General features: G+C 45.4%; 1 protein-coding gene across 2 annotated transcripts in view; it reads right to left on the bottom strand.

Annotated features, from left to right (window-relative positions):
* The window catches only part of CFAP54 (cilia and flagella associated protein 54), an 82,381-nt gene that overhangs the window by 55,449 nt on the left and 4,117 nt on the right, over positions 1-22,815 (bottom strand). For both annotated transcript variants that reach the window (XM_076074435.1, XM_032972396.2), the window contains exons 4-26: positions 21,522-21,684; positions 20,513-20,571; positions 18,514-18,657; positions 17,888-18,001; positions 16,501-16,602; positions 15,083-15,302; positions 13,654-13,752; positions 12,580-12,692; positions 11,453-11,600; positions 10,260-10,366; positions 9,624-9,764; positions 8,334-8,472; positions 8,172-8,245; positions 7,424-7,552; positions 6,812-6,947; positions 6,242-6,328; positions 5,734-5,858; positions 4,775-4,939; positions 3,978-4,070; positions 3,302-3,487; positions 2,393-2,511; positions 1,368-1,503; positions 366-524 (exon numbers count right to left, since the gene is read on the bottom strand). In XM_076074435.1, the coding sequence (XP_075930550.1) occupies positions 366-524; positions 1,368-1,503; positions 2,393-2,511; positions 3,302-3,487; positions 3,978-4,070; positions 4,775-4,939; positions 5,734-5,858; positions 6,242-6,328; positions 6,812-6,947; positions 7,424-7,552; positions 8,172-8,245; positions 8,334-8,472; positions 9,624-9,764; positions 10,260-10,366; positions 11,453-11,600; positions 12,580-12,692; positions 13,654-13,752; positions 15,083-15,302; positions 16,501-16,602; positions 17,888-18,001; positions 18,514-18,657; positions 20,513-20,571; positions 21,522-21,684 (2,958 nt within the window). The remainder of the gene's footprint in view (positions 1-365; positions 525-1,367; positions 1,504-2,392; positions 2,512-3,301; positions 3,488-3,977; positions 4,071-4,774; positions 4,940-5,733; positions 5,859-6,241; positions 6,329-6,811; positions 6,948-7,423; positions 7,553-8,171; positions 8,246-8,333; positions 8,473-9,623; positions 9,765-10,259; positions 10,367-11,452; positions 11,601-12,579; positions 12,693-13,653; positions 13,753-15,082; positions 15,303-16,500; positions 16,603-17,887; positions 18,002-18,513; positions 18,658-20,512; positions 20,572-21,521; positions 21,685-22,815) is intronic.

Here is a 22,815-nt window from a genome sequence, read left to right on the forward strand (position 1 = left end):
TTCAACTTTGTTTCGTTGATAAGTGCATGGGTAAATGAGTAGGAAGGCATGTAGATTGGTCTCTATGCCAATGTATGTGGATTGTGTGCAACTGTGTTTATGTGTATTTAGGGAAGCAGTAGTGTAGTGGTTAACGCATTGCGCTACGAACCCAGTGACCCAAGTTCGATAACCACTCACGGCCAACATCGCACTGGGGAAACAAAGGTGGTCGGGCGTGGTGCTGGCCACCCACCCCCTTGTGTACCATGCTGGTCTTCAACAGGTGCTGGCTATCAACATTTGCCCCAACAGTCTGTCAAGGCTATATGGAGGATCTTTGTTTTTGTGTATATTTGTGCATGTGTGTGTGCTTGCACGCATGCCTTTGCCGCGGCTCTTGAGGTCACGCCGTGGTACATGAAAGGCGCCAGAAGCTCGTGACACGTGGCCCCGGCCTGCAAGGTCAGCGTCGGCTCGTCCAGATGATGATGGCACAGCTCCAGCGCCACCAGCACACGTGCGCACTCCTCCAGACGGGTGATCTGAGGGCACCACACAGGGGCGGACTCGCCCAAAGGTAAGTGGCAGTGAGCAGGGCCCATCAATGATGGCGCTATGCTGCCATGGTGTAAATTCCCTGGTACGGCAGTTGAAACAATGGTTCAACTTGCTTCCATTCACCCGCCTTTGTTCACGAAGCAGTATAAATGCGTGTACCACAATTGCTCGATTTATAGGCCGTGTGTGGTGTGATAAAGTGTGAGTCCTCCCACCTCTTCTAAGATGTCCGTACAGCTTGGAAAATAAGTCAATATACCCAATAATCTATCTCAATAGCATACACGTTGTCTACAGCTCTATAACCGACCTGCCTGGGGAAGAAAAGTACAGGATGGTGCAGTCCTCTGTGAGAGTAGAAGCTTCTGTGCTATCTTGAAGAGGCAGCAGCACAAATCTACCAAGGAAGGATGTGTGACTGCACCTCAGAGTTCGACATCCTCCCTGACCTGTCCAGTGTGCCACAGAGAGTTCCGGGCTCGGATTGGCCTGTTCAGCCATCTGCGCACTCATCAAAACCCAACTAAATGACAAACGTGCCATGGTCATCATCAACTTGATGGACGAACAAGAGAGAGATAATCTATATCTCTCGTTTATATATCTTACATCTTACTCATTTGTCTCATAATGTCCCAGTGAGCCACATATCTCGCAGTGAAACGCCCCTACAGCCATCGTGGGCCACATCCTGACTGCAGTCTGCCAGTTGAAGAATTATGTCCTCGCGTAACGTGGCCTTAAACCCAAAGAGCTAGAGCGGGGATGCCACACTTGCTCTACAGCCACCCAACAACACCACGACCACCACCACTCTCTTCCCATACCTGCCATTGCAGGGGAACGCGCTTCTCCGGGGAGACAGATGCACCCCCCATGGTCATGTCACACGAGATGAAGACGCTGGACACGAACAGCCTGAGAAGAATGGGCGACGCCCCACTCACTGCCTCCTCCCGCAGCCTATGGAGACAAAAGTGCAAACACCACACGAATGTATGGTTTTGTTAGTGGGCGTGCGTGCGTGCGTGCGTGCGTTAAGTGTGAATGGGAGAGAGGGATGGACTCATGGGGAAGATGTACTGTGTCCACAGGATGGACTTTCCTCTGGTAAGAAATTACTAATTAATGAGTGAAGTCAAGTACATTTATTTTTGGTTAACACATGGTGCCTTTCTGGCAGAAATCTGCCACCCAAAGTGCCAGATATATGAAGGAGACACATTGTCTGCTTATCTATTCTGTTTAATAAAGAATGTATTGATACACGCATAACTTGTACATTGTTAACGTAACAATTGATTGCAAATGAGGCATCAATGTATTGCAATATTCCTAGTTACTGAGGGTAGATACAAACAGAATGATTTAACCTTTGAGCATTCTCGTAGGGGCTTCTGTCCAAAACCAAGGCCAAACACTCATTAATGTAACTGGACAAACATTTCAGTGCATGACCACCCTCCTGAAAATGAGCGTTACGACTCGTTAATACTTACCTGGGCTAATACATGGCATTGAAGTATTATTCTGATTACCTTAAAGCTACCAAACGTCCTGGGTTCAAAAAGGCTGTTCCTGTGTTCCACAGCATTTAATATTTTCAGGCCTCATGCTCAATTCACGAGGTTGGCAAAGGGCAGGGCTACCTGAGTCGTAGTTTGGGTTGGCAGCGGAGTGGGGTGGGGCGGCCTACGGGCAGTAGGCAGGGCCAATGTCAAAAACAGCAAGAACACTCACTGTGTGGGCAGGATAGTGATTGAGTGCACGTCGCTATATAAAAGTTGGTGGGGCTGCCAGTTCACCAAATGTCCTGGTTGAGCTTCCCAGAAATGTGGTAGCGTTAGCCTACCTCCACCGCTTCACAGAGTCTTCAGAGTCAGATTCAGACTCTGGCGAGGACACAAAATGATCCCAGAGCAGTGTGCATGCTGACCTCGCGATGGCGAAACATCGCGTTTGGAAAGCCACCTGCAACAACAGAACACCACCCCGGCCACAATAGCACTCTTGAAGGCCTTAAAAAAGTTGGGCAACATTTTTGAACGTCACTATGTTTCTCTGCTTTACACGTATACCTTACAGACTTGACTGCTACGCCATAGTGGATTAGCCAAGGGAAGTGGTTATGTGGGTTAACGGGTTTATTGATCGGTGCATTCGGATTGGTTGGTGGTCTTGTTGGTTGGTAGGTGAATAAGTGTGTTTATGGGAAGGTAGTTGCGTGGGTGGTATTAGTAAATAGGAGGGTTGGTCTGCTGGATGCTTTGTGATTGGGTTGGGCATTTACTTGGTAGGTGTGTTGGTGTGTTCGTTGTTTGCTGGTGGGTTTATTGAGTGGGTGTGTTGGAGGGTTAGTGAGCTGGATAATGAGTTATGTGAGTTGATGGGAAAAGTTAGTTTAGTGTCAGTGGATGAGCAGACTTGTTGACGGATAGGTGTGTCAGTGGGGTTAGTAGGCTGGTGGATAGTTTATTGGTGGGCTAGTAAACTTGGCTCATGGGTGGGTATATTGGCGGTCTAGTAGACGGGTTGATGGATGGGTGTGGTTGATGGGCGAGTAGACCGGTTGATGGATGGGAGTGGTTAGTGGTCTAGTAGACTGGTTGATGGATGGGTATGGTTGGTGGGCGAGTCGACTGGTTGATGGATGGGAGTGGTTGGTGGTCTAGTAGACTGGTTGATGGATGGGTATGGTTGGTGGGCGAGTTGATGTGTGAGTGTGTCGAGTGCATCGCTGGGTGGGTGCTGTGCGACAAACCTGCGCCAGATAGGCCCATGCCAGAAGTGTGGGCAGGGGGCACGAGGCCAGGATAGGGCGAGTGGTCTCCCCAATGGTGCCACCCACCAGGCTGCCGTCGCGAGCGTATGCCGCCACCGCGAACACGTACTTCTCATTAGGCTGCAGCCCCTCGGCGCGAAGGAGGCACCCTTCGCCCGCGAGCACCTGTAAGCGTTCGCCGTGAGACATTTCGAGGGTGGGTCAGGCGGCTCAGGTGGCTCTTATTGGCCGCGTCACAAATTCTGAGCTCACACAGCTGAGATCAAATATAAAATCCCAGGCAGCCACACATAATGATAAAAATGATGGAATGATTCCTCGACAAATTGTCATGATTTGGTATCATAATTCGATTAAAAAAAATTAAATATCGCCAGAATTAGCATTTTTCCCTTGTCTATTTTGTATAGTTCTGTTCACTCAATTCATCTAAATGTAACATTCCCATACCATTCGTATCTAATTTACATGAATCATAAAACAAAGATTCTAACATGCAAATTTAAATGTATTTATCGTAAGCGAAAGAATCAATTTAAATAGATTGTCCTACGTAACTTTACACGTCTAGTTGTAGCTGGGCCAACCCATGTCCACCCGTGCATGAACTGAGAGGCCTGGCGGTGGCTGGTTAGTGCTCCACTGTGCTCTGTACCTCCTCTCCAGTGCCCTGCAGGTGGTAGTCACTGAGCCGCACTTTCACGTTGTGACCCGTGGCCGTGCGCCCGAACAGTCGGTACCACACCACCTGTGGGAAGGTGAGACAAAAGCTGCCGTCACCGAGAGAGCGATCAACAAAACAGAGCCCTGATTTGGACCTGCACAAGCAATTATTCTGATAACTTATAGTACTCAATTCCCTAGTCAGACTGGAAGACTCCTGTTGGTTTAATAGGTATGATAGTAATGACAATATGAAGTTGAGTTTTTTTTTAAACACATAATACATATATGTACACGTTATAACCAAATGGTCTATTATTTCAAAAGAGACCTGGGGTGTAAACAAATAAAGAACGTACAAAAATATTGCAGTATAGTACAGAAATACAGATAATCAAAATATCAAGAATGATAAAAAAAATATTTTAATATGATTATAGTCACAATTATCGTGGTGGTGGTAGTGATGGTGATAACTATTGCGATAACAACAAATCAATTTAAGCATTCATGCAGTCAAATAATTTGCATATTAATATATATTTGTCACGTATTCACAGATGCAGCTGTCACCCAGGCATATGTAGAACTTTAGAAATGCTTTTTGTGTTTAGTTAGTTGTCCTTCCCCCGCACCTCCGAATAGCACGGTTGGCTACGTACGGCGCGAAAGAAGTTCAACATACATGCAGACATACGTGTGCAGGTGCGCTCGTGCGTGCTCGTGCATTCACGTGCTTGTGCGATCACACGCAGCTCGTGCGCCGGGTGATCGCGTGAGCAGTGGCACCTGCGGTGAGCCGCTGAAGGGCACAGGGGCGAACACCGCGCCGCGTTCTCCACACCGCACCAGGAGGGGCGGGGGTGGCGCGGCCCCCTCACCCCTGGGCGTACGTCCCAGCAGATGAAAACCGCTCTTCTCCATCTCTGCCTTGCGGATGAGGCCAGCCGCCCCCTACAGCGCACGTAAGACCAACGCAGGTACCGTTTGTATTCAGCCCTTTGTTAATCCCCTGCTGGATGAAGGCCTTCCCAAGGCGCGTCAGTCGTGGGAGTTGTTTGACCGTATCTCGACTAAGCTGTGTCAGTTCAGATATCATTTGCCGCTGATGTTGGGTAGTGGCCGAGAATTGAACATGGACTCTGGGTTCATGGCACTAACCACTTGGCCACCACTCCCCACCCATTACTTAGGGGTGGAGCATTGGTGCAGTGGCTAATGCACTGTGTTACAAACTCTGCGGCCTCGGTTCAATTCTTGACAATGATTAACATCAGTGGGGAGGGATATCTGAACTAGCCCTGCACCCCCGACTTCAATAGCCCACACTGATCAGTGTGGTCAAGTATGAAAAAAAATACACAATTGAAGGGGAACATTTTTGTTACCAAAATGAAAAAAACCCCACAAACTTACCCGAAGTCATATTACTGTTCAATTTGTAACGTTTTAATAATAAAATCAGTTCGAACTTGTTCGAAATGAATGGTTTCGTGCAATCGGTGCAATAGTCTGATTTATTTTTACGCAAAAAAGGGTACTCGGGATTTTGAATGGACGGTACACATTACGCACTGGCAACTCGGCAGTGGTGCACAGCGTGGTTACTGTTATGGGGCCTGGTGCAAGGAATTGAAAAGAGGGCCCCCCACCCAATATTCCGTGTTCGGAGGACCCCTCCAGCCTGCGGGGCCCCAATGCAGTCACACTTTCTGCACGCTCGACAGTCATGCCCTTTGTATTCTCACCTCCAACATCTTAGCGACTTCACTGGGTGCCTTGGCAGGAGCAGAAGCCTCGAGCAGGACTTTCTGCATGATGAACGCTGCCTTGGATAAGGGATTGCGTCCGATTGTTGCTAGAACACCTTCCTCTGTGGTTTAACATCACAGGCATATGCGGAGCGTTTAGCAACATAGCTCTGTAGCAAAAAACGAGGCAACCACGCACATCGCAAAGAGAGGGTTCTCCCCCATTCTTTAAATACACAATGCATTTGCATCCGTTAAGCTGTTTAAAGTCATGGGAGTCGTCTCTGATTCATAAGGTTATGATACGTGACTCTCGTCCACAGTCAGAGAATTAAAAAAAAGTAATAATAGTAATTTCATTTTATACAGTGCCATTCATGCGAATTGCATCCCACAATATTGTAGAAGAATTAACATATTCCTAGGTTAACTTACTCTTTCCTGCAGCGGTTGTGGTAATGTCACGTTATGGTTTAGTACTTGATGTCAGGGTAGGCTTCTGTACCTGTGAGGCTGATATCAGTGCCAGGCTGTTTGGGAATGCACTCTCTGCAACTTCTCCCCGGCTTTTTGAGTTGACTGCCATCTGCTTCTGCACAAATCGAACAACAGCGAGGGTGAGCACCTTTCACTCCCCTGTACTGCTGTCGATAAACGCCATACCAGATGCTCACTACTTTTAAGCCCAAGTCAACCTAGGTCAGAGGAGGCTTAGGTCAGCTTCAGACACGACTTGCTTGTAGTAATGTGTACTGAGGTCACCATCACTCTCCACACATAAACACACACCTAACAGCCTCCATTTATAACAAAGTGGTGGTGATATCATGAGGGCACTCGTGCCAGGCTAGGTGCTTTCTAAGGCTTGGAGATGTGTAAAGATTTGCTGGCAGGTGGTAGCAGTGCAAAATTAATCTCATGGGTTACCAAATTGGGAATACCGGAAGGTGCATCCACTTACAGGGGGTGGCGAATTTCGCCACTCTTTGTGCATACCAAATATCTCTGCCGTTGATACAAACATACACATACACAGAGATAAGGGAGTGAAAACACAATTCTCATGGGCACTCACTGGAGGTTGGCTGCTGCAGGTGCAACAGTTTGAGGGCCACCCTATGCCTCTCCCACAGCATCTCCAGGTGCAGATCTTCCTCCAGTGCTGTGTGAGTGTTCGACTCCACACCCGGTTCACTCCCCTCAGCGTCACCCTGATGGGGCAACACACACGGCGAGGGTTTATAGGAAGATGCAACTCAGCGTCTGGTGCCGGCTCAGTGTCTCTGACACAGGCATTGGCCACGTGATCTTCAACGTCCACTGTGAAATAAATTTACAATTAAAACTCCTGCAGTATTAACCAGGGCAGCCGCTGGGCTCGAACCTCTGCAACAAGCGGCGAACGCATCACCGCTTGCCCATGAGAGATATTTTTTCCCGTGTGCAGTACAAATGTAGATCATGCCATCATATGTGTAGAATACCCACGTGCAGGATAATGCGGTGATGCCTGTAAGAGGCAGTGCAGAAAGTATGTCTATGACAGGCTATCGGCGCAGAATGGTTCTGCTATCCCTTAAGAAGGGCAGGTTTTCTCCAGGCACTTCTTTCCACAAGCAGTGACGTCAGTGAGAACTTGCGGTGCTGCACAGTTTTCCCTTTCAAGAAGTGAATGGGGCTGCCTAACCCTGCTCGGGTCCATGGAGGAGGTGATGGCTGAGCCACCGCGGGGTCGAGTGAGTCCTCGCGCGACACCAACTTCATCCAGGGCCCGGCTCAGAGCAACAAATGCCAGCCACAGTTGCTCGCGGTAGCTCTTGAGTGGACGAACAGATGCACAGATACACACGCACGCACAGCACAATCACACCCACGCGCTTATAGGTGCAACAATATGATTCCACATTGAAGCCTGTCTGGAGTTGATGGCCTTAGCACATTTATTGGTGAGACCGTCAAATAACTTTCTCCTGTATTTATCTTAATGGACCTCTGATGACTGAAAATTCAGATCTCTTCACGTGTGAAACACACTCCCTGCAGGGCTTATAAAAGGTGTGCTCCTACGGTGGATGTATGTTGAACTTATTTCGCACCGTACATAGCCAGCCATGGTAATCGGAGGTGCAGATGGATGCATATTCTGAAATAAGTAACTTAAGAAGAAGCAATATTACCTTTTGCGACCATTCTTTGACAATGTGGTACAATGACCACTGCAAGGGTTACAACAACCCTTTCCGCATGAAGTCCAAACAAAGATGCTTTTTATTCAGAAAAGAAACAATATGGTCTTTTGACTTGACTTGATGATACACATTACTACATTTGAACGGAGCCTTGTGAACGACTGGAGCAAGTGCTGAGGATTGAATTGCAGCTGTTATCAAGTCAAGGTGGAAATGAAGACACCCGAGATGAGCATGTGATCTTACCGTGAGCATATCTGTTTCAAGGCTGCGTTGGCTGCTAGCCGACCTGTCAGCCTCACTGCTTGCCTGGGCTGACGCTACACAGCATCAAAGACAAATAACCAGGTTTTAGCACAGGGATACTGCCGGGGACAGTGATGTAAGCGAACATCAATTCGGACCTACCGTGTCGCAAAGTCTGTTCAGCGCTGCTCTGTAGGAGTGCGGAAAGACGGAGAGAAGCTTCGACCAAGGAGAGGAGATCTTTCTGTGCCACGCCCAGCACACACATGGCCCCGTGCAGCAAACACAGTGCTCGGCACAGCTACAGAACAAATACAAGAGAGAAGCTCTGTCGTTAAGTCTTACCATCATCATTATTAGCCGTGATCAATCCATTGCCAGATTAAAGTCTACCCAAGCCATCGCCATCTCTCACAGTTTTACGATGTAACAATCCACCTACACCTGCACATCAATTGATCAATCACGTCGTTCACATTGTTCCATCTTTTCAGTATAATCCCTCAATTAGCTGCCTCTCCATCGTGGCTTGACCAGTGACCGTCTTCCCTACTATCGATGTATCCTGCCCAAGCCCACTTACTTTTATAAACGGTCAATCGTCATCCACAGCCATAATCAATCTGCTGCCAGATTAAGGCCTATGCAAGACACCGCCATCTCATGGTCCCGCAATGTAACAATCCGTCTGGCACCTGCACAGGAATTAATTTAATTTCTTTATCTCATAAACGTCCTATCGGTGGTATTTTCTCATTTGGCTGCCACTCGGTTGGGAGGCTCAACCACCTTACTAATTGGCCAAATTACTTTTCTTAATCATCGATAGGATGTCTCCAACCTTCAGGTGTTCTTATTTTTGCATACCTCTTTCTGTCCTGCAGTGTAATTCCAAGAATGCACAACTCCATACTTTGCAAAACTGTGCAGTTTTATAGATAATAATACATTACTTTTTTTGTACGTTTTAAGTCCGCCCCTGGGTAAAGGCATCTCAACCGCGTGTCAGTCGTGGGGGTTCTTTAATCAAGCCTCATGATACAGGCAATGGATAGGCCTACCTAAGTGGTGAGCAGAGCTGACAGAAGAGAGGGCGGGGCCTATATGTAGAAGGTGGGGCCTCTAAACAGGAGAAAATACGAGGAAGCCACTCACTGGGCTGGGCTAGAAACTGAGTGGGTGTCGCTATGTAAAAGTGAATGGGGCTAATGTAGGGAGGGGCAGCCAGCTCACCGTATGTCCCAGTTGAGCCTCCCAGAAATTAGGTGGCTTCAGGTATTCCCTTGTATTTTGAAGGCTTACTATATAGACTTTCCAGTGCCATCCGGATGAGAAAACACACTCAGAAAGAAACTAGCCAATTATGCCAAGGAGGACGTGACAGAAAAAATATTTTAAGACTCAGTGAGGAGGCTTTCCTTTTTAAACAAAAGGAGGCAGTGTAGGCCGCACCTTAGTGAGGCTGTCGGTCTTGGCCCGATGTCGAGCAGAGTCGTTCGCTCCTCTCATTTGCACCCGCGACAGCGCAGCTTTGCATCCGTGCCAAAGCTGTGCAGAAGCGTCCGTCAGCAAAGAACGCTCCTCCTGCACTGCCTGAGCAAACAGAAACAAAGAGCCAGGCTCGGCCTTACGGGTGGGCAATCGGGACCGCCCACTAGGGCGCAAAGCTGTAACGTGGTGTCAAAATCTCATGAGGAACACCAAAAGTTTTGTAGAGAGAGAAGACAGAGACACAGAGAAACAGAGAGAAAACGAGACAGATAAACACAGAGAGATATCAAAGGAGACAAAGAGAAATACAGAGATCACCACCACAATGACCTGGTATGACTTACAAGTGGGCCGCGGCCGTTAAAGAACTATGTTCGAACCCCAGCCGTGCTAAACAGGGTAGAGCTGTATCCCAACGGACAGTACCACCTTCTCTCTCCCTTACCGCCACCCTCAGTCCTCCCGCTCTGTGCTGCCATGACCTCCTTCTCCCACTGCAGGCTGTGTTTTTACACCACACTGCCAAAGCAGTCGCTGACATGTTATTTATATCCACGAGCAGATACCGATCATCTCAATAGGCCCGCAGAGTCGTACCTTTGATGTCAAGTCAGCTGTGGCATGCAGGCTTTCTGTAGCAGCACTCAGTTTCTCCACTGCTGTGAGCAGTTCATCCAAACTCCAAGCGCTCTTCAGTCTTGCCCCTACACCGATCATATTACATTAGCATATGCTACATTCACCTTTGACCATCAAACGATAACTATTCATAATAAAGGTTTTTAGGTTGTGGGGTTTACATGAATAACTAATTTGTAGGATAACGGATTCCCTGCTTGGGGGAGTTGAAGTGCGAAGCTTAGCATGCTGCGCTCCGAACCCAGTCACCTGAGTTTGATTCCGGATTACAGCTGACATCAGTACCCCCTCCTCCTCACCAAACGACATTGACCAGCATGGTGAAGTATGGTCAAACCCCGCCCATAACCAACATAGTGTGGATTGACAGTAATAAACTTTCTTCAAAGTCTCTTTCTTGCATATAACTTGCATGCCTGTCAACCCCTTATCAGTGCTCTACCTTATTACAGACCAATTCAGACCTTAATGTTCACCCCATGCGCTTATAAATCTCAATGGTCATCTTACTAAGTCCCGTCACAAGGGAGAAACACAAACAAAGACATTTATTTTATTTTTTTGCCCGTATTGAGACGACTATGCCGTATGGACCTGAAAACTCAATTTCCCTGTACAAGAATACGGGTAAACCGTATGGGTTGACAGGTATGGACTTGGATGAATAACAATGTATAAATCATGTTCAGGTTATCTCACCAAGTGGCTCAATCTATGTGCAGTGGATTGCTTCAATGCCTCTGTAAAATGTTCAGAGTTAACAGTGGTTCAGTGGTTATCATTTATAAGTCCTAATCAACATGTCCCATTATTGTCTTCATCACAAGGTTAAATTATCATCAAAAGGGTCTCCAAAAGGGTCTGCCTAGGTCACTGCAAAATGTATACCAAACTCAAAGCACTGTGTATCTTAGAACATTGTGTGGTGTTAGTATATTCACAGTGGCATCAGATTCGTGTTTGACTTGATCCAGAAAAGTGTTTAATGAGGATTTATTGAACGCCCAATGTTTCGCTTCACCTGCTGGAAACTTCCGATTCAGGATCAGAGGAAGCTCCCAGCCACACGGAGCGAAAAGTCAGACCACGCCGATCAATGCCACGTGACTTTTGTGTGCGTGGCATCGTGAGTCTCGGGTTTTGCATCGTACCATTTGCGAGCGTTTGTTCGTCCATGGAGGAGTCCATGGCAGACGTGAGCCCCGCGTGCTTTGTTCTCCGTCCAGACAAGAGTGGCTCCAAGGTTCGCAGGAGCTCCAGGGTCTGGTGGAGCTCTCCTCGTCCTGTAGTGCTCTTGGTCTGCCTCACACGTGCCAGGGTCAACAAACATGTTAATCCTCATTGGTTGTCATCAATAACATTATCATCATCCTCATCACACAGTCATCATCATCATCGTCAAATCAATGTACATTGTTTTAGGAGGGATATAAAGTTATCCAATATTGTCAGTAACACAATCTCAAACGAAGTTAAACTTTTTTTTATTTTACCTGGTAAGGCTCACTGACCTATATAGCTCTTTCGCAGAAGTGACCTAGCAATAGATGATAGCCAAATGAAGTGGCTTATCATGTGGCAATGTATAGCAGCCAAATACTCTAAATGCACTTTGATTCTAAATGTCGAGGAAAAAATCGGAGGTCCCGGAGAAAAATCCATGCGACCACAGCAAAATGTGCGTCAGGGTTGGGATCGAACCCACGACCTCCTATTATATAACATCTCGCCACCGCTGTGCGCCAATATTAATTTTACAGCCGATTTTTTCATTCGCTGCTGGATGAAGGCCTCCCCACACCATGTGTGTCATGGGTGTTATTTGACCATACTTCACCACATTTGTCAGTAGAGGTTGGTAAAGGGAGAGGCCTAGAATGAGTTCAAATATCGCTAACCACTGATGTTCGCTGCAGCCGGGAATGGACTCAGACTGATAGGTTCATAGTGCTTTTGCACTAACAGGTGTGCCACCACTCCAACCACAGCCAACCAGGAGGAGACAAGGTTATCAACCTTAACAATAAGAAAGTATTACATTTACAACCCATTTATAAATCCACTGCTGCGTGGCAGTTATAGACGTGTGAGCAGTCTCAAAGTGCAATGGATAATTCTGCACTGGCCTCTTCTAACCACCACGGAGCAAACCCTCGTGCAGCTGCCTGTGACAACTTGCCGTGCATTGTGGTCACTGAGCCCTAACCAGGCCCAACACCCGCTTGGCTTCTGAGATCTCTGATGAGATTAGAAGCAATCGTGGGGGTGGCAGCCTCACCTGTAAGTAGCCGAGTGTGGGGGAGATGAGGCCCTCAAATATGTCCCACCATTCGCACATGAAGGCCAGCTTGAGGAAACGGACCGTTGCCTCCTCAGTCACACCGTCCTCGCCTGCCGTGCCCACACACGCGTAGATTACGCCAATCGCAAAGTATTTGTCGTTGACGTGCGGGGAAAAAAACGTAGGTGAAGACGCAGAATGCATTGCCTGTTTTTATTGTTTATGAGTGAGATCATTTACCATGGATAATGGTGAGGTACATTCTGCGTGATAGAAAGAGATCGCGTTTATTTGACACCATAGGTGCATTGTGATAATGATTAACCACTCCCCCCACCCCCAACAGTGAGTCAATTAATTATCCCAGATTGGAGATTGGGGTCGTGATTTTATTGAATAATCAATTATTTTTGCCATTGCGAAGCATATGGAGTCTCTCATGGTTGCAGGGGCAGTGAACCAATCGCAGACAAGATACACGAATAGAAAATAATGACTTCTTATACGCATAATATGATGCGTATATGGTGAGCATTAGAGTGTATTTGAATCTACGAACCAATGTATCTTCAAGGAGATTTATCATGCTTCCTACCCTTTCGTTGTGGACAGACACAGAGACGGACAGACCAACACACAAAGAGACAGAGCGCATGCAGTAACGCTTTCAACCTTAGCTCTCTCTCTCTAGCGTATGGCAAGTATGTGCAATTCACACATCCACGTTTAAGTCTGTGAGTTATGTGATAGCTTTGGGAGTAGCGCGACTAATGCTGCTCAGTCCGCCGGAGAGCGGGCGTAGGATGCGGTTGTTCACGATGTGAGTTGCATTGTCTGGTTCGGGTGGCCGCAGTTGCACTGTGGGTTGTCTTTAATTTTCCACTTGTGTGGTGGAGGTGTGGCACAGTAACCAGTTGCCATTCTGAAGCGGTTGATGGAGCACCGTAGTTTTCTTGGCAGATCAAAGCCGTGGGGAGCAATGGTGGGGTCGTCGATGAGGCTTTTATGTGCCTTAAAACGACCTTAGCTGAACGGTGTACAAAGTCCATTTGCTCTTGCTGAGCAGCTCACCGGCCACTGCCAATGCCATGAGACTTTGTCCATCTCTGATGCCAGCAAGGACGTTGGAGCTCAGGATGGCCCCTCTGCGTTCAGAATTTCCTCCACCTCCTGTTATAAGGCAAGGAACGCTCACGTTACCGGCGAAACGTCACAGTACTCGAATTGTAAATGTTGTGGGGTCACCCTCCAACACACCGATGTGCTAAACTAGTAACAAATTGGAATTTGTTTACATGACAGGTCGGGTAGTAGCGGATTTAACGACACATTTTATATTTACGCGTCTAACCCAAAAAACCTCTATTATGGATAATATTGGTCGCGAAATCCTATGTGTTAAACTGACACGTGTTAACACAGAAAACACACGTGACAAAAAAGAGTGTTTTTGAAAAGTGTTATTTTGTTTGTTGGTAAGTGATGGGATGCTAATGCTAAACTATAGTAGTTTTATTCCTCTTAAATCATGGAAATCTGTTTGCATGCAAGAAGTGGTCATGGCATGTTTCAAACCCATTTATTTTTAAGTGTGATCCCACAAAGATATATTTACTTTGTATTGAACATTTATTGTTGAATAGTAATAATTAACATTTATTTGTAAGGCGCCCTCCACTAATGTCTCAAGGCGTCTTGTAAGATTAAAGTTAAGGAAAGGCCAAGAGAGAAGGAGAGCAACATAGAATAAATTTAATTCAGAAAATGTGTTTTTAGACGCGACTTAAATGTATCAATATTGTCGGTGCAAATGAGCAAGATGTATTATTCAATATTCTTAGTCTATGACCAAGTCACAAGCAATGCACCCAATCTCATCAGATATAGGAAGCCAAGTAGGCTTCAGCCTGGATTGTACTGGAATTAGCTATGAAAATGCATATATGGACACCCTTGCAAATGAGATATCCCGTCTCAGAAAATTCCCCAGGTTAAGTGTTGAAATAAATACAAAGGTCTACAGTCGTTTTCAATTGACTGCCAGAAGAAAGTCTCCCCTCACCATGTGGGTTCATGGGTTTACTTGACCATACATCACCACGCTGGCGAGAACAGGTTGATAAAGGCAGAGGGAATAGATGTGGGTGAATAGAAGTGCAGTACAATTATTCGTTTTAAGGCACTGCCCACTATGTAGCCCCGCAGCCTATAACAGCTGTCATGCACGGTGGCTGCTCATCCAAACACTATCCAGGAATAACTCTGCTTAGCTTCCAGAAAAGAGATAAGATCAGGTGCATTCCGGCTAACGGTGGGACATCTCATCATTTCACAATGTCATCTCATTACGTTACAAATTACTTGCCCCATCATAAATCACCGGAGCCATGCAGGGCGAGTAACTTACACCCCCCCCCATGCTATATATACTGGTGCAAAACAATTGCAAAAAATAACGAAGCCATAGACCCTTCCCCACATGCCTCACCCCACCATGCACCTGCAATGATCTCTGCTCCGGCAAAGAAGAGCTCTGCAAAGACTTCCGCAGAGTCGTGGTCGAAGGCGGCGGCTGGGGACCCTGCCAACGCGTGGGGTGCGCACTCCTCGGCGGCCCGGTGCGAAAGGGCATCCAAGACGGCCACCATTTGTGCCGCCCCCCCCTCGAGAAGCTCCGACAGCAACCGCTCGGTGCCTGTGCGGGGCCATGCCGCCTGCGCCTGCACCGGTTGCACCAATCGGGTTGGTAATGAATGTCCGGGAGGTTAAGCCATGTGAGTGGGTGGTAACATCTCTCTCAAATCTTCTCTCTTCTAAATACATCTCCTATCACTCTCTTTATATCTCTGAATATTTTACATTTTGCTATGATGCACCTCCTACCTATCTTCTCATTTCTACTGAATGCATATCTCTGCTATTAACTACATTTCCAATAATGAAGATACACAAATGCACATAATCACACTTTTTCTGTCACGGTGTCTCTACATTGCATATCTCTCATCTCACATCTCTATCTCATTTAGATCTCATATTTACAATTTCTCTGTTTTTTATCTCATGTCACTATACCTTTATCTCTTGTCAGTCGTGTCTATCACTCACTACATCTCCACCGCAGTAGAGTGTGGCAATGCTATATATGTTGGGGTATGTGCTATACGCATGTCAGTGTAATACATGTCATGGTATGTGATGTTTTTATAACAGAGCTCATTTCTATATGCGTACATCTCTTTTAAATATAGGTTATATAAGACAGCGGTGCAGGTCATGCATTTATTACATCATTCTCAGGCAAATTAAGTGCAAAGTATTTTGTGTTTTTAACAATGTTTTTATTTGTAGTCATTTTTGACTGGGCTGATGCCATCAACTCACTACACTGGGGAACCCGAGTTATCATGGTGGTTGGTTCCCTACATTTCAACCCAGGAGCTCGTCATTTCTAGTTCAGCACTCTGACCTCTGAGCCACATAACTACCTCCCCAGTGCAACTTTTCAATGTCTTGGACATACAGGGTTACCTATCATATGATCAATATAATTTACAAAGACATATAACAAGAGTGGTTATTTAGCATGCTCGTGGTGAAAGCCTTACTGCATGTTAAAAATAAAATCAGGACAGCAGTACAAGGTATGTTTAAATAGCTCCTTATTGTCAGTGGACAGAAGCCGAAATGCCCAGAGAAAAATAATGAGAACATTCAACATCCACAGAGTGGCCAGACACCTACTTTACATACTGCCAATGACAGGTACCACCCAATTACCTTGCAGATAGGCGTCTTGCACATATGTGATCCACCAAACGTCTGGAAGTTTCTGGATTTTCTGGATTACACAGCCACTGTGTCTAGCAACGTTAGAATTATAAAAATTGTATTCGCAATTATGGACGCATAACTTACAATTTTGGGGTCGCGTAAGTTCGTCTTCATTCTCGTCCTCAAAAACCCTTTCGGCTTCTTTCTGGATTCAAAGACTGTGTGCTTGAAAATCATAATGGCCATCTGAGAGCACACAGGAAACAAGAAACTCGAGTGAAAGTAGTTTACAATGCTATTTGCACACTTTGTACGAACACTTAAAATAAATAAATACACCACCAATCCTTTTTTCTTCGTATTTGTTTGTCTTGCCTCCCCGATTTTATCCCAAACGTGCTCTCGGCATCATTTCAAAAGATAAATAATCTCTCGCAGAGAAGTGCAACCCTTTATTTTTCGAGAAAGGCCCACAGACGCGGAGATCACGGAGATCACAGAACTACTTCTAGGCGGCAGTACTTTTCAGCACACATGATATTTGTAACTCTCAGAGCTGGAATTCATGTCAAAGTTGGTGTAAAACGAAATGTAACTAGTTATTTTTTGTACTGTCATTGCGGACCAGGTTGAGACCATCAATTTGCTATATGTGTGATGCCGATTCAATCGAAAATGGCTGCTAGGAATCAAACCCAGGAATACAGTGGTGCCAGCTCTGTACCCTGACATTTGAGCCATCCAGCCACCGTGAACATATCATAATAATAATGACTAAAGGATTGTGCAAGAGGCTTAAATATATCTATAAGAAAATATATTTATCCAGGAAAGCCTCAATAAGCATTGAGACTCATTCTCAGGAGTGTCCTGTATTGGAATGGCTTCCAAGTTCCCAAACTTGCATATTGCATTGGGTAGAGAACGGCAGTAACTGGAGATAACCCATAAATAATTGTCAAAGGTCCACACAGGTGGGGTTCATGAAACATTTTCTGTACTATCCCTTTGCCACCGTGCAACTCAATGGGTTTTTGAGCTTTACCAACCTCGAGGTGATCCTGCAACCATTGCCTTCAAAGTGCTGGGTCGCAGGTGGGCATCACCACGGCTTAATCTTGCCTATTCATACCTTTAATTATTCTGTTGTCATTTACCCATGAAATATTAACTTAGCTTTAACAACTTTATCAACACCAAGCTACATGTAGTATGCATTATAGTAACCCACATCTGACACTGGAGCTCTCGAAGGCCTCCCCGTGCCGTGTCAGTCATGGGGATTTGTTTGACTACACTTCACCACGCTGGTCAGTGCTGGTTGGTGAAGAGCTTGAGGAGGATCTAGGTCAGTGCAGATAACACTTGCCACTGACGTGCTGTGATCGGGACTCAAACTCAGGTCGCCGGGTTCATAGCACAGTGTGCTAACCACTGCACCACCGCTAACAGTAATTACTGTGGGTGCTACTGGGTTATACACGTACAAATGAATACCCCAGCAAATAACCCATGACAATATTTCCTGCACCTTGATGGTGGCATCACGGAAAGCACTCTCAGCTTGTTTAGAGTGGGGAGAAGAACTCTGGCTTTCAAGTTCACTCAATTCGGCTATCTTCGCCAGACCACGCCTCGCAAATTCCTGCAAAGACACACACGCACGCAACAATACATAATTCCATTTAAACAGGGACAGGTGCTGTTTGAGAGTAGCTATTAAGTCCAGTGAACACCACTCAAGAAGGTAGTGATGGCCAGCAGCACCTTTGATAAAAAAGCCTTCTTCCTGGAGCAGATAAATGTGTAGAGGGACGTAAAGTAGTAGACAGGGGCAAGTCCATGAGGTTGAGTGCGATCTTGAAATTAATCTGGTATAAGATTGGGAAACAGTGGGGAGGTTGGAGGGTAGGGAAGATTTGATCTCATCTACAAGTGCAGGTGAGATGTCTGTCAGCAACATTTTAGATCATCTGCAGTTAAGAAACGAGGGATTTGAGGAGGCCATATAGGAGAGAGTTGCAATCGTGTAATAGGGAAGTGATTCATTCACACATTCATTCATACAATGTACTGAAATCGTAAGGGGCTTATGTGTGTTGGTGAATATCGTCAACCTTTCTCTCGTTTGCTCAGACAGCAATGGTTTGGCTGTACCTCTGCCTGTGCAGGTAGTTTGCAGTTGTAGTACGCTTGGCAAACGGCTGTGTACAGCGTTGCTCGCCAGCTCAGGTAGCGCACGTCCAGTAGAGGCACGGAGCTCTCCATGCACACGCTCGCCCACAGCAAGTACTCACAAACCTAACACACACAGCACGCCGGACAGATACATTTTATACATTTTTTCCACACACATATACCATCTGTGCTATTGGTGTCATATCGTGAAAGAAACCAAGCATCAGTTAGCATCTCTTGCAGCACTTCGTGTTTGAGAATAGCCCACACAAGGGGCTCTCACAAAACAACCACTGGGATTCTCTGGTCCACACAGTAGGGGGCAGCACTTTCTCACCCAAACCCGGGGTGCAGACAGTCTCATATTTGAAGCGTAACAGACAAATCGATATTTTTTAATGTACCAAATTAAATCCAGAACAATTTTTTTTACGAAATTAGTTTTGTACGATATCAGTGGTGACTGGGATGAGACTCACTACACTTGAGAACACGGTTTAGTCTCAGCGGTAACAAAAAAACGCTCTGATCTCTGGGCCACGTGGTCATCTCCCAATTATTCCATTCTCAATCAATAAATCTTTATTTGTTACATAGTAAATAATAATTATTATCAGCTACTTTAATATTACTTATCGTACCCAGGCACATCCTCAATATAATATCAACCTGGAATTTATTTGGAATATATCACAAAGAGGGCCGGATTAAGATTGTGTAGGCCCCTGGGGGCAGGTACTGTGATGCCCCCGGTAATATTTTCAAAAGGAAAACAAAGTTAAAGAAAAACATTTTTACAAGGATAATAAAAAATAAACTTCAGCATTCACAAATGAAATAACGTTTGACTTAATCTCTGGAGGCCCTCCAGCTGGCGGAGGCCCCTGGGCTCCAGCCCCTAAAGCCCCCACGCCTTAATCTGGCCCTGATCACAAACCCACAATTACAATCTATGGAGCGGTTGCGAGGCCAATGTGACAGCGCATGTCGCTTGTTGCAGAGGTTTGCGATTCAAGTCCTGGTTAATACTGTGGGTGCATTAACCATTTGTCTGCCTTACAATGGACGTTACATATCCTTTGAAAAAGAGTAGGCCATGTGTGCCAACGTCAGGGTCCAAATTAGGAAAATTACCTTCAAATTACTCAACATGGAAAACACATAGCAATCATCAATGTCTACTGTGAACCTCAGCAGGAACCTCCGAATAAATGGTGTTGAGACAAAGTGAGGCTTTCCTGGTTAAATTGATGTTATAAATCTAAAATTATAGCCATTAAATCTTGATTTGAAGCTTTCGTGACTGCAGGAGTCCATACTCTTTGGTTCTTTCGGTAAAGTCACGTAGGTATAAAATAAAATAATTCCCGACGTTTTGATCGCAACACAAGCGGTCGTCCTCAGGCGGAAAAAATATAATCCATCTAGTTCCACTGTTATATATAATCCATCTAGTTCAACTGCTATATATAATCCATCTAGTTCCACTGCTGGATTATTATTTTTCCGCCTGAGGACGACCGCTTGTGTTGCGATCAAAACGTCGGGAATTATTTTATTTTATACCTACGTGACGTTACCGAAAGAACCAAAGAGTATTATAGCCCTTGTTTATCCAGAAACGCCTCAAAAAGAGTCCATATTTTTCCTGAAACATTCTACATTAGAGTACTTGGCCAATTACGGTAATAAGTTTGTGTGTGGGAGGAAACCAGAGGTCACAGAATGATTTGTACTCATAGCTTAGAAACGCGGAAATAAAAATCGAGTTCTCTAGAAGGATGTATTGTAAAGCCATTGGTGACTGGGCTGAAATCGTCAACTCAATATTCTCGGGATTCCAATTTAATTACGGGCGGCTGCTTAGATTCGAATCAAGGATCTAAGTCGTGCTGCCAGCTCAGTGCTCCGACAGGACTGTTATGAATAAACGAGGTACAAATCCATCGAAATAGTATAGCATTTCTAAGGACTCTACCTTTGCAGAATGGCCATGCTCCATGAGGTGTCTGCTAATGGTGTATATATGAACGGTGCCTGTAAAGAAAAAGTGTTGGCAGATTCAACAGTAAGTGCACATTATAAGGCCATGTAAGGAATAAAGAATGAACTATTGCTGAATATTATCATCAGGGTTGTCTTGACCTCATCGCCATTCCTCTAGGGTTAGTAGAATAAATACCATCTGGTGGGACTTCAAGATATTGTGCAAGGAAGTCAACATTTTTTATTGTTTACCAGCATAAAAAAATGGATATTTCATGACTAAAGTTAGACAACCAATATAAATGCACAGCACTCATTTTTATGTTAACATGCGCACTTATATTCAAAATATATTTATATTACATTGTACATGTGTAGCACTTAGTCACTACTCAGTTGGAAGAGAGCCTTCCCAAGCCATATGAGTTGTAGGGGTTATTTGACCATACTTCACTACGCTGGTCAGTGCAGGTTGATGAATGGGGAGGGGGCTAGGATTATTTAAGATATCACTCACTAATGATGTTAGCCATGGCTGAGAATCGAACTTGGGTTCATAGTGCCGTGCACTAACCACTGCACCACCACTCGACCCAGCTAAGGTAAGCTTTTTTTAACACATATATAGAGTCTGCTTCACTAAGTTTCAAGATTTTTTCAGGTGGGCATGCTTTCTTTTTCCCAATTCCATTAATGAGTGGTTGGTATGTGGGAAGTCATCAGAGAACCCGGAACAACCCCACATTTGGCAGGATAACACTAAATGCTTCACACAGATAGATTCAAGAAAACATTGCTTTACTGTCATTGCCTGGCCGCTCTGCAACCCAAGCACACAACACATTGTACTTGCCAGGCAGTCTTACATTAAGTACTAAACAAAATCAACCCTACTTAGCTTCTGAGATCTGAGGGCGCATCTAGCATGATTTGGTCATAGTTTTACAAGAATCACGGGTATTTACGGTGACAGTAGCTATAGAATCAGGCAGTCAAGGTACCATTGTAGAGGAGCCAACAAAGTTTCTCGTCCTGCAGCAGTGCCTGTGTGAGGAGGCGCAGCAGGAACAGCAGCTGTAGGCACCCGCGCTTCATCTCGCCGCCACCACCACCTGCCACCAGTAAAGCAAACTGGCACGTGCAGAAACCCAGCAATGCACGTACCTACAGGGTGCGACAGCACAGGTACAACAAAGAACACACACACACACGGTTAGTAATCATAATATGGTACCAATGATGTGGTTGGGTAGCTCAAGATAATTTGGGTTCGAATCCAGGCAGTTACCTTTGACTAAATCGGATTCTCAAATGTAATGAGTTGATTATATTATCCCAGTCTAAAATGATTGCAGAAAATATCCATGATGTTAAATACAAGCGCTTAATTTAAGTTGGTTACAGTTCAGCTCTGAAATATACAACATTTTAGATTGACCTTTGTATGGTGAATATTACTCTCTGTAGCAGGGCAAGTGGGGTGAGTGAGGCACCATTCTGTGTGGACCAGAGGTCACTTGAAGGGGTCACTTGAAGAGGTCTCGGAGGTAGCTCTATGATATCTGCTTCCATGGGCTATCTTCTAACATGAAGGGTTGCACTGCTCTGAGGTGAAGTATCCGAATGGATACATCATCCCATCTATGTATGTATGTTGAAGTTCTTTCGCACCATATGTAGCCAACCGTGCTAATCGGAGGTGCAGGGCAAGAACCACAAACTCAACACAAAAAGCACGACATGACACTGGCAGCACAATTGACACCGATGGCACAATCGGGATGAAATTGGGGAAAAAGTCAATGTACAGATAGTAACAAATAAAAAAAGATCAAAGTAAACATCATAGACAAGGGTGTGTTCACTACCACCAAAATGTTTTAATAAAATTACATTTTGGTTCTTCAGCCTATGAGCTTTCGAGACCAATGGTTTCCAGAAGCATTTGTTTAAGCAGGCAAACTCTGGATGACCAGTTTAAACTTTTTAGTCTCATCAGCAGAGCATGCCTGTACATTTTGCATGGCTTTGTTGTGCTGTGTTAAACAGGCCCCACGGTGTTCATGGAGCGCTTTAGTTCTCAACATTAGCTACCCCTGCAGAAAATGTATGACAGGCCATGCTGCTTTCTGGTCAAAGAATAATTCTGAGTGAAAGGTTGTATTACAAACATTAAATAAGTCGTAGCAGTGATAAAAACGTAATATACCTTTTTCCTCCTAATGACGACCGCTTGTGTTGTGATCGAAACGTCATAGTTTTTATTTTATTTACTTTTATTTTTTCTATCTACGT

Source organism: Petromyzon marinus, chromosome 48, assembly GCF_048934315.1.
Source record: "Petromyzon marinus isolate PM22_M1 ecotype Great Lakes invasive population chromosome 48, UKy_Petmar_22M1.pri1.0, whole genome shotgun sequence".
Taxonomy (NCBI): Eukaryota; Metazoa; Chordata; class Hyperoartia; order Petromyzontiformes; family Petromyzontidae; genus Petromyzon; species Petromyzon marinus.